The sequence below is a fragment of the Orbicella franksi genome, chromosome 2, assembly GCF_964199315.1.
Source record: "Orbicella franksi chromosome 2, jaOrbFran1.1, whole genome shotgun sequence".
Classification (NCBI taxonomy): domain Eukaryota; kingdom Metazoa; phylum Cnidaria; class Anthozoa; order Scleractinia; family Merulinidae; genus Orbicella; species Orbicella franksi.
Window position 1 is genome coordinate 34519256 of NC_138146.1, and position 14685 is coordinate 34533940.

The 14685-nt window shown below is 40.3% G+C and overlaps 1 protein-coding gene across 1 annotated transcript; it reads right to left on the minus strand.

The window, feature by feature from the left end:
• Positions 1 to 4138: 4138 nt before the first annotated feature.
• On the minus strand, positions 4139 to 11359 carry LOC145479513 (contactin-associated protein-like 2). The gene is made up of 4 exons (XM_081457897.1): positions 10313 to 11359; positions 6220 to 7739; positions 4714 to 5635; positions 4139 to 4298 (listed from the first exon to the last, which is right to left on the minus strand). The coding sequence occupies exons 1-3, from the start codon at positions 10573 to 10575 to the stop codon at positions 4737 to 4739; spliced, it is 2682 nt and encodes an 893-aa protein (XP_081314023.1). The 5' UTR covers positions 10576 to 11359; the 3' UTR covers positions 4139 to 4298; positions 4714 to 4736.
• Positions 11360 to 14685: the final 3326 nt, after the last annotated feature.

Here is a 14685-nt window from a genome sequence, read left to right on the forward strand (position 1 = left end):
AGCACAAACTTGTTGCTCTCCGTCAATTTCTAGTACAAAACCTTTTCTTTGCTGATCTGGTCCAAGTTCACAGACACTAGCATCACTCTCACGACACTGACTCTATCAATGTCACTCACAGTCTGATTCTTCAGTTTCACTGCACCATGCTTCATCATCACTCATCATTGTTAGACATGAGTTCATTAGCTTGTAAAATTCACCAGCCTGGCAGTGTCACTGTTGCTATTGCCTGTTCCCAGACTTCCTTTTATGGCTAGGTGTAGGGGCATGAAATTTCACTACTGTTTACGAACAATTTGTTTAGATGGCATATTCAAAGTGATGAATTACTGAAAATTGTCAGTATTGCTAGTGTTCTCTCATTTCCTCAGGGATTGAAATATCATGATGTAAGATTACAAAGAGAAAGCACACTGAAATATAATGCACAATTTTTTAGTAACCTTTCAAAATGGGTTGCCAATATGACAGGGATTAATAGACGAGGAACTTGGTCTGCAAATAGGGCAAATGAGAGGGTTTGAAGAAATTAAAGGTGGGGGGGGGGGGGTATTGGAACTTAGCACTGCTGACGTCTAACACCGTTGAAACGGAAAAATGAGAAATGAAATGAGAAAAAACCACGACATGTCCAAATTACTTAATCGCCGTTAAAGCTAATCCTCTTGCTTTTTTTTAAGGGGTTCACGGCCTGCCTGTAACGAAGCGTTTATCAATTAAGGGATTGCTCAGGGAAAACATATCTTGTTAAAGGTTCTTAACCAATCGTAACATATTTTATGGCATCAGTTTGAGTCATGAGCAAACACACGAGTTTGTGTTAATGTCGATCGGCAAGAAAGTTCTGCAAAGCGCGTTATGTGTGTGGGTCTGTTCTTGCAGTGATACGATTAACAGCACTCAAGTACTCTCGAGTGTTTGGCAACAGTAAATTTTAAAAAAATGCGCTTCTGTTAATAAGGTTCCCCCATGTCTAGAAACCTGTCATTGTGCATTTTTCTTAGTGTGATGCCTACCGAAGAGAATAGGATATTTGAATTGAGTGCAACTTACCTAGAATTCATTATTTCCACACAAACGATGACTCCTGTGGAATTCAGCGAGGAAGAAATGGCGACATTTCGTAAAAAACACGCCTTCAAAACAGCGTGTTTTTGAATAAATAATTACCCTGTCCTTCAAACAAACTGATATGACGAGGAAGAAGACAAAATTTTGTTTATCATGGCCAAATAAAACGTTAAAAATATCCGGCCGATTGCAAAATATTGCCATTTTACTTACTGAGAGAACGATTATGCCATGTTCAAATTTGATTTTGCCGCTCAGCGCTCTTTTTCACCGGATGTGACGTCATTTTTTGTTGGATGATTCAGATACACAAAAAGTGCCAGGCGTCGCAGAGTGTTCTCCCCCGCCCCTGGGCCTTGATGAATAAATTTTTTATAACTACTTTTACTCTTAAATCGTGTATAAAGTTTCGCCGACTTCCAGGTACGACCACTCTAAATGCACTCTACTTCTTTTGAGTCGTCGAGTAATAGTTACCAAAACTGGAACCAAATATCAAAAATTGTTCTTTCATTTGTAATAATATGGCAACCGTTGATGATGTTAGGTGGTGAGACTGTTCACAGCTTCTATTTTACAGTGTCCTTTTTGGACACTTGATGAAGAGGATGTAGACAGTTAAACACGTGTCCCAACGAAGAAAGTCTTAAGCTAGGGGTTTTGGTATTTTTTTGGTATAATTTCCAGGATGCTTTTCTAGAATTGGGCATTCTGATAAGTCGAGGAAAAGCTCGGATTATGGCGCTATATTCAGCGAACTAATGGAGCAACCTTTACCATCTCGAGGCAAGAAACCCAGGCGGAGATATTGTCCGTGACATCGCAAACATCGAGATTTTAAAAAAAAATGACTGAATACCATCCAGCTCTGGACCAAAAACGTATTATGAAGCATTTTAGAATTTTATACGCCTCTTTTTGTATCTCTTGATATTCATCTGTGGAAATACTGTATCTTAAGACAATTCTTCACGGCAAGTTCAGAGGACTCTCTAGTTAAGGATGGGGAGGAGAGAATTAAGGAGCTTAAGCAACGACTACGGCGATGCCGAGGACGACGCCTAGTCAAAAATGAATTTATATTTTGCCAGTCTAGTTCTGTTCAGTACTCCAGTGGCTCTTAAAACGTGCTCAGGCTAAATATGCAACGACAGCGTTCAATTCCAAATGGAAAAACGAAAAATCAGGCGTTCGCGTGGTCGTTCGCTTTCTCCAGACTACCCAAAACTTAGTCATTTCACGTCCTTGTTTTGCACAGGACGGCAAAGATATGTAGAAAGATTTGCAATGCACGTGCACAGCTATTGTTCTGTTCATTATTAAATCTCCGGCTTGCGCTTTTGTTTTTTAACGTTCTCGCTGCCGTCGTCGTCGTGGTTTGCTTAAGCTCCCTTATTCGGAGCAGCACAGCGTCTTTATAACGGAGCTAGAGTTATGTCAAATGGGACAGCGATACATGAAATGGCAGAGCATAATAAAAATTGATACAGGGTACGATGGAATAGCCGAGCATCTTACATGAAGAGGCACAGAATCGAGCGAAACAGGTCAGCGTGAGGTCAAATGAGTCAGCCCTGGATGAAATGGCACAGTATTCGGTCGAGCTATACAGCGCAACATCAAATGGTATGACATGTTACAGGCGCTTTGAATAAAAGAGAGTATTTTTCAATATTTTTTCAAAATATATATTTGCTTTGTTTGGTCAATTTGATTGCGTATTCGGTTTGAGTGGCCGTACTAATTGGATAAAATTATAAAGGATTATACAGGTTGGAATTTCAGAATGTAGCCGTTAGCACAATGAGGCCGTAGTGACGAGGTGGCCGCATGTATGAGAGTTTCGCCGGGACAAACAAAAGGGGTTGTAACGAACGAGGTGACCGTAATACCGTACTAATGTACACAGGTACGATGAAGTAAACACTTAAGTAACTACTGACTGTGTTCCTGAGTGCATATATCCTGCTTAGAGAGTTTCTCGTGCAGTAAAGCAGAGTAAAGAGACTTGTGTTTGTTAGTCTCATGTTGGGTTAAAAATCAAACTTTGAAAAGGAAAAAAAAACTGTACTGAATCAACTGGACCACTGCATGGTCTTTTGATTGATAAGACCTTAGCTTTTAGAAATATCATTACACTGACACCCTGATTAGAAAGTGTCCGCTAAACGTTCTTCTTCCATTTAATAAATACTTAGATTATATGAACTTCTGATTTCGAAGAGGTTATAGCTGGGGAGACAGTTTCATTCAGAGCCGTTTGGAATGCCTTAATTTATAAAGAGGTATTTTAAATTTTTTCTTGAAGTCTTCCCAGGAGGTGTTCCTCTATTACGTCCATGTTGCTTACCATCGTATTTACTTGGCTTCTGAATTCGTAGATATAGAAGGCTCACTGCAAGTCTCCTGTAGCCAAACCAAGACTACGTATTTCGAAGGACGTCTAGCAATGCCTCATACGAGCGCTGTTCAATATAATTAAGTAATTACTTTAATTTGCTCCAAAGAATAAATGGGCACTTTTCAAATCGTCTTCCAGGTTGGTTTGAAAACGAGAAATGGTGAAAAACCTTTCAAACGAAATGTGTCTTGTTTCAATTCCATGAAAATGAAAAACCAGTGTTAAAACATAACACTAAAGACGCCTTCAATTCTACCCGTTTCTGCTTGCCTCGTCCCAGTTCTCGCGATCGCCGACGCGACAATTTATACGTAACTTTCTTCTTGAAAACGACACCGAACGTTACCACTAATAGTGGGCGTCGCCTAACATTACACATTATAAATAAATGGCAATCAGTTATTTAATACCAACGAAACGTGACACGGTCCTGTGGTGTAACAGGCAAATAACTGTTCTCATTTTTATTTTGTTTATCGGAAGCACCAATGAAGAAAAATATAACACTAACATAAATAAACTGAATATAAAGTGCACCTTATTTTACACCTTTATATGGTCGCATAAGAACCACGTTTTTACAATATTATTAACAATCTTAAGACCTCATGCACTTACATTACCAGGCAAGTCTCTGTTAGAAATAGGGCAAAGCTAGCAAAATACTTACTTAGAGAACATCGCTTAAAAAAGAACGTATAAAAAAATCTCTCACGTGCAACAGTTTGTTACAAATGATAACGCTTAACATTTCTCTGATCCTGAAGATATATAACGTTAATTATGTTTCAAATCCAACATCAACCAATAATTTGTTAAGTAACTGTAATGAAAAAAGAAAACCAAAAGATTACTTTAAAAAATTGACTGTGATTGCGAGGCGACGCGGTATATTTCCATTGGCTTACTCCTTACAAACCGTAGGCATTAACACCTCTCCCTTTTTAAATAATTCAAGCAAATTAAAACGATTTGATCAACGAATGTTATTGAATTGCTTTAATAATCTTACTAGCAAAAGTATTAAACGAAATATTAATTTGGATGAACCATAAATTGGACGTCATCTCAGTGCAGAAATGCTTTATCTGTTTTCCTCTGGAAAAAGGGCATAGTTTACAAGCGTTTAGAAGATATTGGAAACAGCTCTTTCATACTTTTGCTAAATCTATAACAAAGTATTGCTGACAATGGATCTCGATTGCAATGAAATGCTTAACTAAACAAACGCTCCTTACCTCAATGTAGCCCACGAGTTCTTTTACATGTAAAACGACTCCCCATAAGCAATCGTTCCTGACCTCACGTTGTAACTACCAGCCTCGATGGAGCGACGGACGTCTGACAAATCCAACTCACCAGAGCGGGAACGCAGCCTCACCTCAGGAAAACCGTACGTTTCCGCCAAAATCCGCTGTTTCTTCTTCTTCTTCACTCCAAATAGATTGCCGCATTCAAGACGGCCCCTTCGTTTCTTAATAACATAGCCAACGCCCAGGACAACCATGACAAACAATACAATCAACAGTGCCCAGGCCATCGCGAGTTGCCAAGATATCACGTAAGAGTTTTGTACGCCAGTGGATTCATCCTGGCCAAAAGAATTCAAACCATTGTTGGAATCACCTGGAGTTTGCGAGTTGTTCAGTACCAGTGTGCCAGAAGGGGCCACGCTTGACGAAATCACAGCAGAGCTGGAAGTGGTGGAAGAGGATTCCTGGCCTATGTTACCTTCACTCAGTGGCAAGGTCACTTCATTAGGATTACCTGAAGGGGTATTGAAATCTGTAAGAGTTGGCTGTGATGTCGACACCTCGTCAGCGACTTTACCGGTTAAGGATAATTTAGTACCCATGGTAACCGGTTTGTCATAGTTCGTGGTGATCACCGGCGTTGTAATTTTCCGAGTTGTCCTAACCTCACGCTCAGTGTAATCAGGAGTAGAAGTACTGGGAAGGGGTTCAGTTGTCGTCGGATTCACAACCCGGCACAAGGAATTGAAGAAGCGCGCGGCCTCGAGTTCCATCTCGTCCGTCAACTCACTGTTGTTATTTAGTGAACCATAGCATTCTAGAGGTCCAACGGTAAAATACGATCGAGCGGCGGACGAAGGAAACTGCAGAAGAGTTACCGGTAGGTGGGCCTTGTCTGTAACGTACCCTTAAAGAAATAGAGCACAAATTACTAAATGTTAAGAGAGTCCTATAAGGTAGAGGGGATTGGGAAGAGACAAGGAGCTACAAGGGGAAGCTAGACACGTGCCATGTCATTCTCGTCACCAGAACGTGTTAGCGGAGATAAACACTCTTCGGAGCCTACGTTAAGAGAAAACCAATTGGAAGCATTCTATTAGAAAGAGAATTCCAAACGTTTCCTTTACAAAAAGACGCTTAACAAAATTATTCTGTAAGTAGCAGACACACATCGTATTATTTTGCAATCCATGCATCTGATTGATTCTCCCATTGCTTTTTATTCGCCGCAAAATCGCCATGGTCAAATGTACATTGGCTTTCAAAGGTAGATTGACTTTTGTTTTTCTTTTCATGGCTTAAATGCCATAGTCTGTAAGTTTCTGATTTTTATTCTTTGCTGTGTATTCTAAACAAGTTTTCTATGTATTATTGGCTTCGCCTTCTACGCCTTCTTCGCCTTCTTCTTTGCCGGTCCTTGTTAACAATTCTCTCACTTGAGTTTCCTAGTCTAATTGTGTAATGTTCATCTTTAGCGGGAAAGGAACCTACCTTTATCTTCTCTCCATGTCTTGTCCCCAATGTCGCAGTTGCAAGACAGTCTGGGATCTGCGCACGTTCCGTTTACTCCGCATGCGCACTTGTTACTACTCGCCGGCGCACCTGGCCAGTGGTCAGTTATTGTTTTCACCGCTGCCCCTCCTCCCCAAAGAACAGGAAACCCAGGTGCACGCATAAGTTTAGTCTCAAAACACTTGAAGCTCACAAACTGACGACATTGGTCGCTCTGTGCTATCAAAGCCTTGATCCCTTCGAGGTCATCTTGATATTTTACATAATGGATGTATACTAGATCCTTGTAGTTAACATCTGCAGACACAACAAGCTGAGATCCAATTTTGTTATGATCGATGAGCGATACCACCTGGTTTTCATCAGTCACGTTGCAAAGCACTTTCAGGGGGCCTGCAGGTCCTTCAGCGTCCGGGTCCACTTTACAGTAGGCGTCTTTAGCCAGGGCAAGATTCTTGTACTCCTGGCAGGTTCTTAAGTAAATGGGTCGTTCGCAGCGAGCCCCACGGTAAAATGTCCTTTGGCAATTGCACGAGAAAGCGCGTACCCCAGACCGTGCCTCGCTACACGTACCGTCGTGTAAGCATGGATTTGGAAAACAATGGCTTGAAATGTTGCACTGGTTGTGTACGGTTCCTCGAATGTAACCAAATGGTATACGCTCTAAATCGACGACGCGGTCATCCACATGCAAATCGTGAATACATCCGAAGAAGTTCGGGCCTCTGTCGGGGGATCCGATGAAGATTTCGCGGAAACGTTTAGTTTGATTCAGGAGTGGATTTTCGTGTCTTAATTCTGGTAGTTGATCAACTTTGAGTTTCATCTCCGCTTTGCCGACAACGGCGGAGAGATCATGCCACTCGCCATCGTTCAAACCCTCCCCTTGGCTTATCTGAATCACCGCATCTCTCACTGACTGCCGAAATTGGAGAAACATTTTTCCTTCTACCAGGGAAACACCAACATATCTATGGGGATACAACCCTTTCACCGCTAAAATTCCGTCTGCAAAGTAAGTACGAAATCGCATATTAATACGTAAGTGATGTCTGTCTGTCGTCGGCGACGGAAGGAAAAGGTAACTTTTTTGATGCTGAAAACTTAGCGTTGCAAAATGTACATGACGGCAAATTTTTTGCGGGGAACCAAACACCCTGCCCTCTCCATCAGCCTGCGTTTGGCCTGCCAATATGTTCCGTTTGTCGAAATACACGTCTCGAAGACAACCACTGAGATTTGTAGATGGCTTATATCTTTGAAGAATGTTGAATGTGTGTTCAGGAACTCCACCAGCGAAAACGAAGCCTGCATTAATGTCAAGCCTGGAGTATTCACTGCGCAATATAGTGTGGTATTTTTGCCCGCGAAGGCTAACATTCAAATGCCTCCCGACCAGCTTCAACTTTACTGTGTGCCAGTAATTATCTGCCAAGTTGTCGTCAAGCAAAAGATCACCTGTTGCAGTGGCAAGGTCGTCACCCAGGTTTACAGTGATTCTGTAATGAGAGAAAACGCACAATGAAATGAATACCTGATTTGATCACTGATAATCATTCATGACGTGTAGAAGTACCATTGGCTGATCTTGTATGCTTAACAACGGGAGGGAAGGGGGAAACTTAAATGCCGCTTTTCTTCGTTGCTTAAGCCCTGGCCAAACGGACTCGCAAGTAGTTGCAAGTAAGTAGCCGCAAGTTGAACTTGCGCAGAGAGTTGCGTTGGGTGACCAAACTGACTCGCAAGTTTCCTCCCTAGTACACTCAAGTCGCCAAAAATCCTATCTCAGACTTATCCTGCATTTCATTGACTGGAACTGTCGACGACAATTTCAAAAGCCAAAACGGTGGCGAATTAAGCAAAAACCAGGGGTGCTTTCTATTTTGCCAAAAAGTCCGGAAATTTCGGTCGAAATTCAAATGGAACGTCCGTTTCGGTCTGGTCTGACCGGATAATTTGGAGATAAAGGCTGGGTCTGAACGATCCAAGGGAACCACCTCCAGGAGCGGGTGCACTTTGATCAGGCGAACCCAGCCCTTTTTCTCAGTTGGCCCGGTTTGATGGGTGTGTTTATTCCACAACGGTATTCCAAGGTTACCATTAATAATTTCTCTTTTCATTTGAGCTATTTCATTTGATCCGCCTTAGAGCGTTGGACTAATAGAGTTGATAACACATACTGATACACTAATTCAGGGAAAAGAAGTTAGGGGCCGGTGGACGTATCGACTGTAGGAAAATCTTCCTCAAGGAGAGGGTACGGCCTTAGGGCTGGCCAATAAAATGTGTTTTAGGGTGGAACTATCAACAGAATATTTGTATATGTACTACAGAAATGGAGACAAAGATTTGTAAATCGTAAGAAAACAACTTTGACCTGGACAGAAATTGTAATACAGTATGGTGCAGCAAAAAATCAATAACTTCTAGTTTGTATGGTTAACCACAACAATTAATCCTTAAATTCACCACAAATCCCATCCAGAGAAAAGGCACTTAATGAAATGGATTTTTTTTAGCGGTATCTTAATAGTTATATTATGCAACAACATTTTGTCAAGTGTCTTTCTTTCAAAGGCTTTAAAGTTGCATCTATAGTCAAAGTTGGCATCAATAGTCGGTTATAATTTAGATTTGAAAGAAAATATTTAGGGTCCTGGAGAGGGTGAGAGGGTTATAAATTCCATTTCTCAGCCATTTTTTCCTCATATCCCAGTCCCATCCCCATTCGTTTTTTGTCAGCTCCAGTCCCAGTGACCCAAATCTCATTGTCCTGGTGAAAAAAATAGGCAAATACCAGTTCCCATTTCACCCCTACTTACCCCTCAATATGGGTGGATTTAGGAGATTTTGCATGGAATGGCGGGTGGGGGGGGGGGGGTGGGGACTCCTCCCCCTTTCAACTAGGACGTTTTGCGTAGAAACACTCTTAAAATCTGTCATTAGAAGCCCCAAACTGTTCATCAAAGGGTGCAAAAAATATATCTCAGAGTGCATAACTGAGATATTGGGCATGCCCCCCCCCCCTCCCCTACATTCCCTGAGGAAATTGTGCAGCTTCTTGTTTGCATGTAAAAGATGGAAAGAAAAATGAAGATGGCTTTTTGTACTTCTGGTACCACTGAGTAAATTTAATAAAGAGGTTATGATTTTCAGATTCACTTATGATAAAGAAAGGAAACACTTTGAAACTACCGCCCAACTACTCAAACCGGGAAATGCTCAAAGCAACAGGAACGGAAAAAAACCTGGTTGCCCACGATGTTTCGTTTAAATACAGACCACTTTAGGGATTGAAATATACGAGATAAGTTTTAAACCAAAGAGATGCTTTCCAATCAACTTGTTGTTTTAAAGATTGTTAATCCTGCTCAACTATTTGCTGCCGCTTAATTGAAACTTAAGCAAATGTTTTCAAAATGTTTCAGACGATGGTGACGTACAGAACATACTGTAAAAAACCTGGAAACATTGAAAGCGACTGCTGCCTTATCTAAAATAAATACACATTTCTGGTAATTGCAAAACAAATAAGCGTGGTTTCGAAGAGCCGTAAAGTCGCAAAGAAGGCTTTTTAGTCTATTAAATTAGCGTGTCGTAAATTGTATTCAGATAACATCGGTAGATGTAGGATCATGTAAAGATCAGAGGCACATTTAATTTCTTTCTCGTGTAATTTTGTCAGAGGTTTCGCTGTGTGAAGCCCTGAAATTGTAATTAAAGAGACGTTTTGAAGATTAAAACGTTCAAAATTACCTTACTAATGTGCAATGCAGGGGCAATGCATCGTCTCCGAATTGCTATAAATAACTGAATATTACTTCATCGTAATTCGATGCCATTATTTGTTTATTCTGCTAGCTCGAACAACCTGCACAACAAAACCCTATTTATGCGATTTTTCGTCCTTTGATAACCCATGGTTGTCTGTGTCAGTGATATTAAGAACTGTTTTCAACTAGTGGAAAGAGTGATTTAGCCATAGAGTGAGTGGATTACATTTTTTGTTCATCCGTAAGTGTACAAAAGTAAACATAAACCTTACAATTCTACAGTAAAACTGACTTCATACCTGAGCTTTCCACGAACTAAATCAAGCATGAGGAAATCAGCCTGTTCCATTTCACTTCCAATATAAACTAGCAAGCCACTTGGATGAACCGTCTTGAAATCAAGCATAAGAGAATGTTTCTTGATCCGTGATAACCAAGGCATCGAGCTTAAGTTGTACGCGACAAAATCGTCGCCATCAACTCGTATTTCTTGGCTACCTGACTTCAAAATCATGCAGAGTACGAGGCCAAAGACAACGAAACCCGTCCTAAAATGCTCCATGTTAAATACAACCGTCTGAAAAATCTTGAAACTACTGCCAACGAAACTATGTTCACGTGGGAAAAGATTCCATTTGATTGACTGACGGATGGCAAACTCCTCCCTTAGATTCACCGTGTCGGCTTCAATGGGCCCTTTACAGCTGGGGACACGTGACCAAATTTTTCCGAGACATTTTCATATTATGAGCTATAACTTAAAGAATGCCAGAAATGGAAAGAGCGCATCGAAAATACCAAAATGCCCAAGTTTGAGGCCCCTGGCATTAAAGAGTACGTTTATACGACAGCTTGAATTTTCGGAAAATTTAGAGGATTTGTATGGAAAGTGTTGCTGGAGAGCAAGACCTTGCTCTCCAACAACTTTTTCCATAGAAATCTTCTTATTCTTTTAAAAATTCAGACTGTCATAAAATCTCATTACTTAATGTTATGATCTCATTCCTTGGTGTTATGATACAAATTCTATCCATTTCCCCGCATAATAAAATGTCAAAAAAGCGCAAATTTAGTATATTTCTTTCATACACGTGTGGGTTGAGATTGTTGTTGGTTTTCGCTTTGCTCTAAGGGTTTTCTCTGGGTTCTCCGGTTTTCCTCCCCTTCAAAATCAACATTCCAAATTCCAGCTCGATCTGGTTTGTGTTTCAGGCGACTAGCAGGCCTTACAAGATGCTAAGAACAATTCCACATTTTAGCAAAGTTGTGTCATTATTATTTTAAGATGTACAACGTTTTAACACCTACTGGCCTAATTCCAGGGCCAAGCAAAGGTTACCGTTCGTTTTCTTCCTGCATTTCCCGTGAAGGTAAATAACGATTACTGATAATGACTGTTGATTGAAATTTTCAAATTAAGATAACAGTAATAATGATGATGACGACGACGACGACGGTGATGATGATGACGTCGATGATGATGATGACGACGACGGTGGTGATGATGACGTCGATGATGATGATGACGACGACGACGGTAATGATGATGACGTCGATGATGGTGATGACGACGACCATGATGATGTCATTATGATGGCGATGACGATAATGGTGATCCTTCCTTCATGCATGTGTGAACTAGACTTTCCAAAAGTCCTTTCCAATAATTTTTCACTGTCCTTTTGGTTTAGTGTGAACAAGTAACACTAAACAATTAGGAAAGCCGCCAAACACCGCAACGTATTGTTTGCAACGGTTGTATTGTATTTTACAGCCATACTGAACAAAATAAACCCAACAAGATACAGAGACCGCGATTTAAATCCCCACGGAAGCCATTACCCTCAAAGGTCGCCTCCGACAATCCTGTACCGCGAGGTACAGAGCCGCTCATCATTTTGCCCCGCCTAATCCGGAACTCAGATCTCCCACGACCAAGCGTCAAACAGAGTGAGGTCTAGGTTCGAGATAACTCGGTTATACTGGTTTATTCTCAGTATAAGTTAGTTATCAGACATTGTATCACTTTGTAAGTGATCTGCCAGCAAGAAGTCGCATCAAGAATGAATCAGTTTGCAGTCCTAATTGTGATGCATACCTTGTTGACTCCCGAGACCCGATAATTTAAAACCCCAAGTTACTCGAATCTCACGCTAATTCAAACCAACCCTGTTTGTCATTGGATTTATACTTACGTCATTTACATCAATTTTACCATCAGCTCTGGAACTCAAAGCCTCGATTATTCTCGAACCTCGCGCTAATTCAAAGTGATTTTACTATTCCTTTAGGACAATTTCTTTGAATTAACCAGCGAAACTCATTTTTCAAAGTCATCTGAGCCAAAGGTCTCCACGATCATTGACACCAATACATAAACTGAAATAGCTTCTGTTGTTTTCTTTGTTTGATTCTTTTCACTTCAGATCTGTTACGCTTTACTATATTGACAAAGTATCTTATCAGTTTTAGCTCTTATACGCTGTAAAAAGCCTGATTGAAAGTCAAACACAAACCGTTTAGTTCCCTAGTTTCCGGTCAGCTTTTTCGTTATCGATCCTTATACCTTCAACCGCCCGTTCTCGATCTCCCTCGAAGGTCTTGAAGGTTGGGGAGTCAAATATATCCACCTGAGACTTGCGAAAACAACATCCTATAAGTAAACCAGTAAAGCCGTGAAGATGGTCGTCGCTAGTCTGAATCGACGCCATCATTGGTTATTGACAATCAACCATACGCTCCATTTTTAGCACTAAAACGCGTGCCGCTTAAAACACTGACGCCAAAATGACGATTTGCAAGGAGAAGTCGCTCACTGGAAAACAAAATCCTGTTGTTAAGTTAAACTATAACCTTTGAGCGGAAGATATATAATTTAGGGCCCGTCCACACTACGCGCGAGAAATCTGAAAACGCAGCTTTATTCAGTCTACCGAGTAATAAACCTACCGTCCACGCTAATCCGTCACGAAAATAGACCTTTTCGAAAACGTTCTTCAATTCGGGGGAATTTGTAAACGCCGGCATTGTGTTTTAGTGTGGACGGGAAACATTTTGAAAAAGGAAGCTTTTCATGTGTTTTCCCTGCGCGAGTTTTCCTCAAACACAAATCTAAAATGACCGGTGATTGCTACGTTTTCAAATTTCTCCTGCGTAGTGTGGTTGGAAAATATTGGACCTGTTTTCAGAGTGAGTTCAAAAACGCCGTTTTCAAATTTCCCTGACGTAGTATAGACTGGGCCTTAAAGTTGCGTTAATGTACAATCCAATACAATGTTTCAATTATCCAGATGATGTTGGGTAAACCAAGTCTGGCGAAAGATTTTTTTGAAAGATTTTATACACTAAACACTTCGTACAAATATTCGTGCCAGCAGAGATGTTAATTTGTGTTTTTATTTCCAGGTGGAAAATTTCCCTCTTGAAAAAATTAATGGCCCTTTTGCGTTTCAGTTTGGCAAAGTTTAAATTTTGAACAAAAGTATTGCATTCGAAATCTTTACACACAGACTTGTGATACGCAGGCCGCTTAAGAATCCAACACATCATCGATTGTGTTTTACTAAGACGTACAAAGACACTGAATTGGCTGTTAGGCCGGATAAGGTGATTCGAAGTTCATTTTATGATCGAAATAAAACAAAAATAAAAAGCTATCACAGTGGTGCTCTAAATTTGCATTGAAATAGTTGCAAACCGATCAAGTTGTTTATCTAGCTTTGTATCCGGAGAGCATAAATTACATATCACTTTTATTGAAAATGAGTTTTTAAGTCATTCCGCTCAATTTGGACTTGGTTTACAAAATACAGCGGCAAAAATTAAAGGAAAAACTGAGTTATTTTAAACAAGAAATTGAGCGATGTTTATAGAATCCAGCAGTATATACACATATTGCCTGTTTTCTACAAAATAAATAAACTCAGAAAAAAGATGCTGAATTCGAAACTGTACTTGAACAATGTCTGATGATAATTTCATTTTTGCCATATATTCAAGTATACATTTGGTAGGCTTAATTGAGAGGATAAAAGAGAGGAACTTCCGTCTAGATCCTTAAAATTTCCTTTGAAGTCAGTAGCACCGCTAATTCTAAAGGATATCAACTTACTATATTCGACAAACATAAAAATCTGATCGTCTTTGGGGCTATTAGCTTTGATTTCTAGCCATATTTGGGATCGACTCCGGTGGTCATTCCAAATCTCAACAGGGAACAGTGGTTCTCACAAAACGGCTAAGAATCCGGAGCCTTGACAGTTATTGTTAAATTACTATGACTTGCCCTGAAGACATTTCTTGAGCGACAAAGTCAAGAACGTTGCGTAATCCATCCTCTTTAATATCGTGATCTATTGTGTATTCCGACCATTTAGAACTTTTGATGTTGCTTGCTAAGTTCTGTCAAATTCTAATCTTTAAGAGCCTTTGACAATAGCTAACCGATTATCTCGACTCTAGCTGAATATGGTCTCCGCTGCGGGATGTTAGATAAGCAAATGAAAATGGTTTTGTGTAAGTAATGTTTAATTATTACCTCTCGTGGTACATTCAATTCTAAATCCGGTCGACCTCTACAATAAAGAACTGATAATGCCAGCAGGCCCTTTAGAAAATACTGAAGTCGATGATAACTGATATCAACCTTTCATTTATCTACATGGATATATCG

Excerpts from the sequence above, each read along its gene's own strand:
- LOC145479513 (XM_081457897.1), bottom strand. The coding sequence starts at position 10,575 with ATGGAGCATTTTAGGACGGGTTTCGTTGTCTTTGGCCTCGTACTCTGC. Across the intron at positions 7,740-10,312 it reads TTAGTTCGTGGAAAGCTCAG|AATCACTGTAAACCTGGGTG; the intron begins GTATGAAGTCAG and ends CTCTCATTACAG. Across the intron at positions 5,636-6,219 it reads GACATGGAGAGAAGATAAAG|GGTACGTTACAGACAAGGCC; the intron begins GTAGGTTCCTTT and ends TATTTCTTTAAG.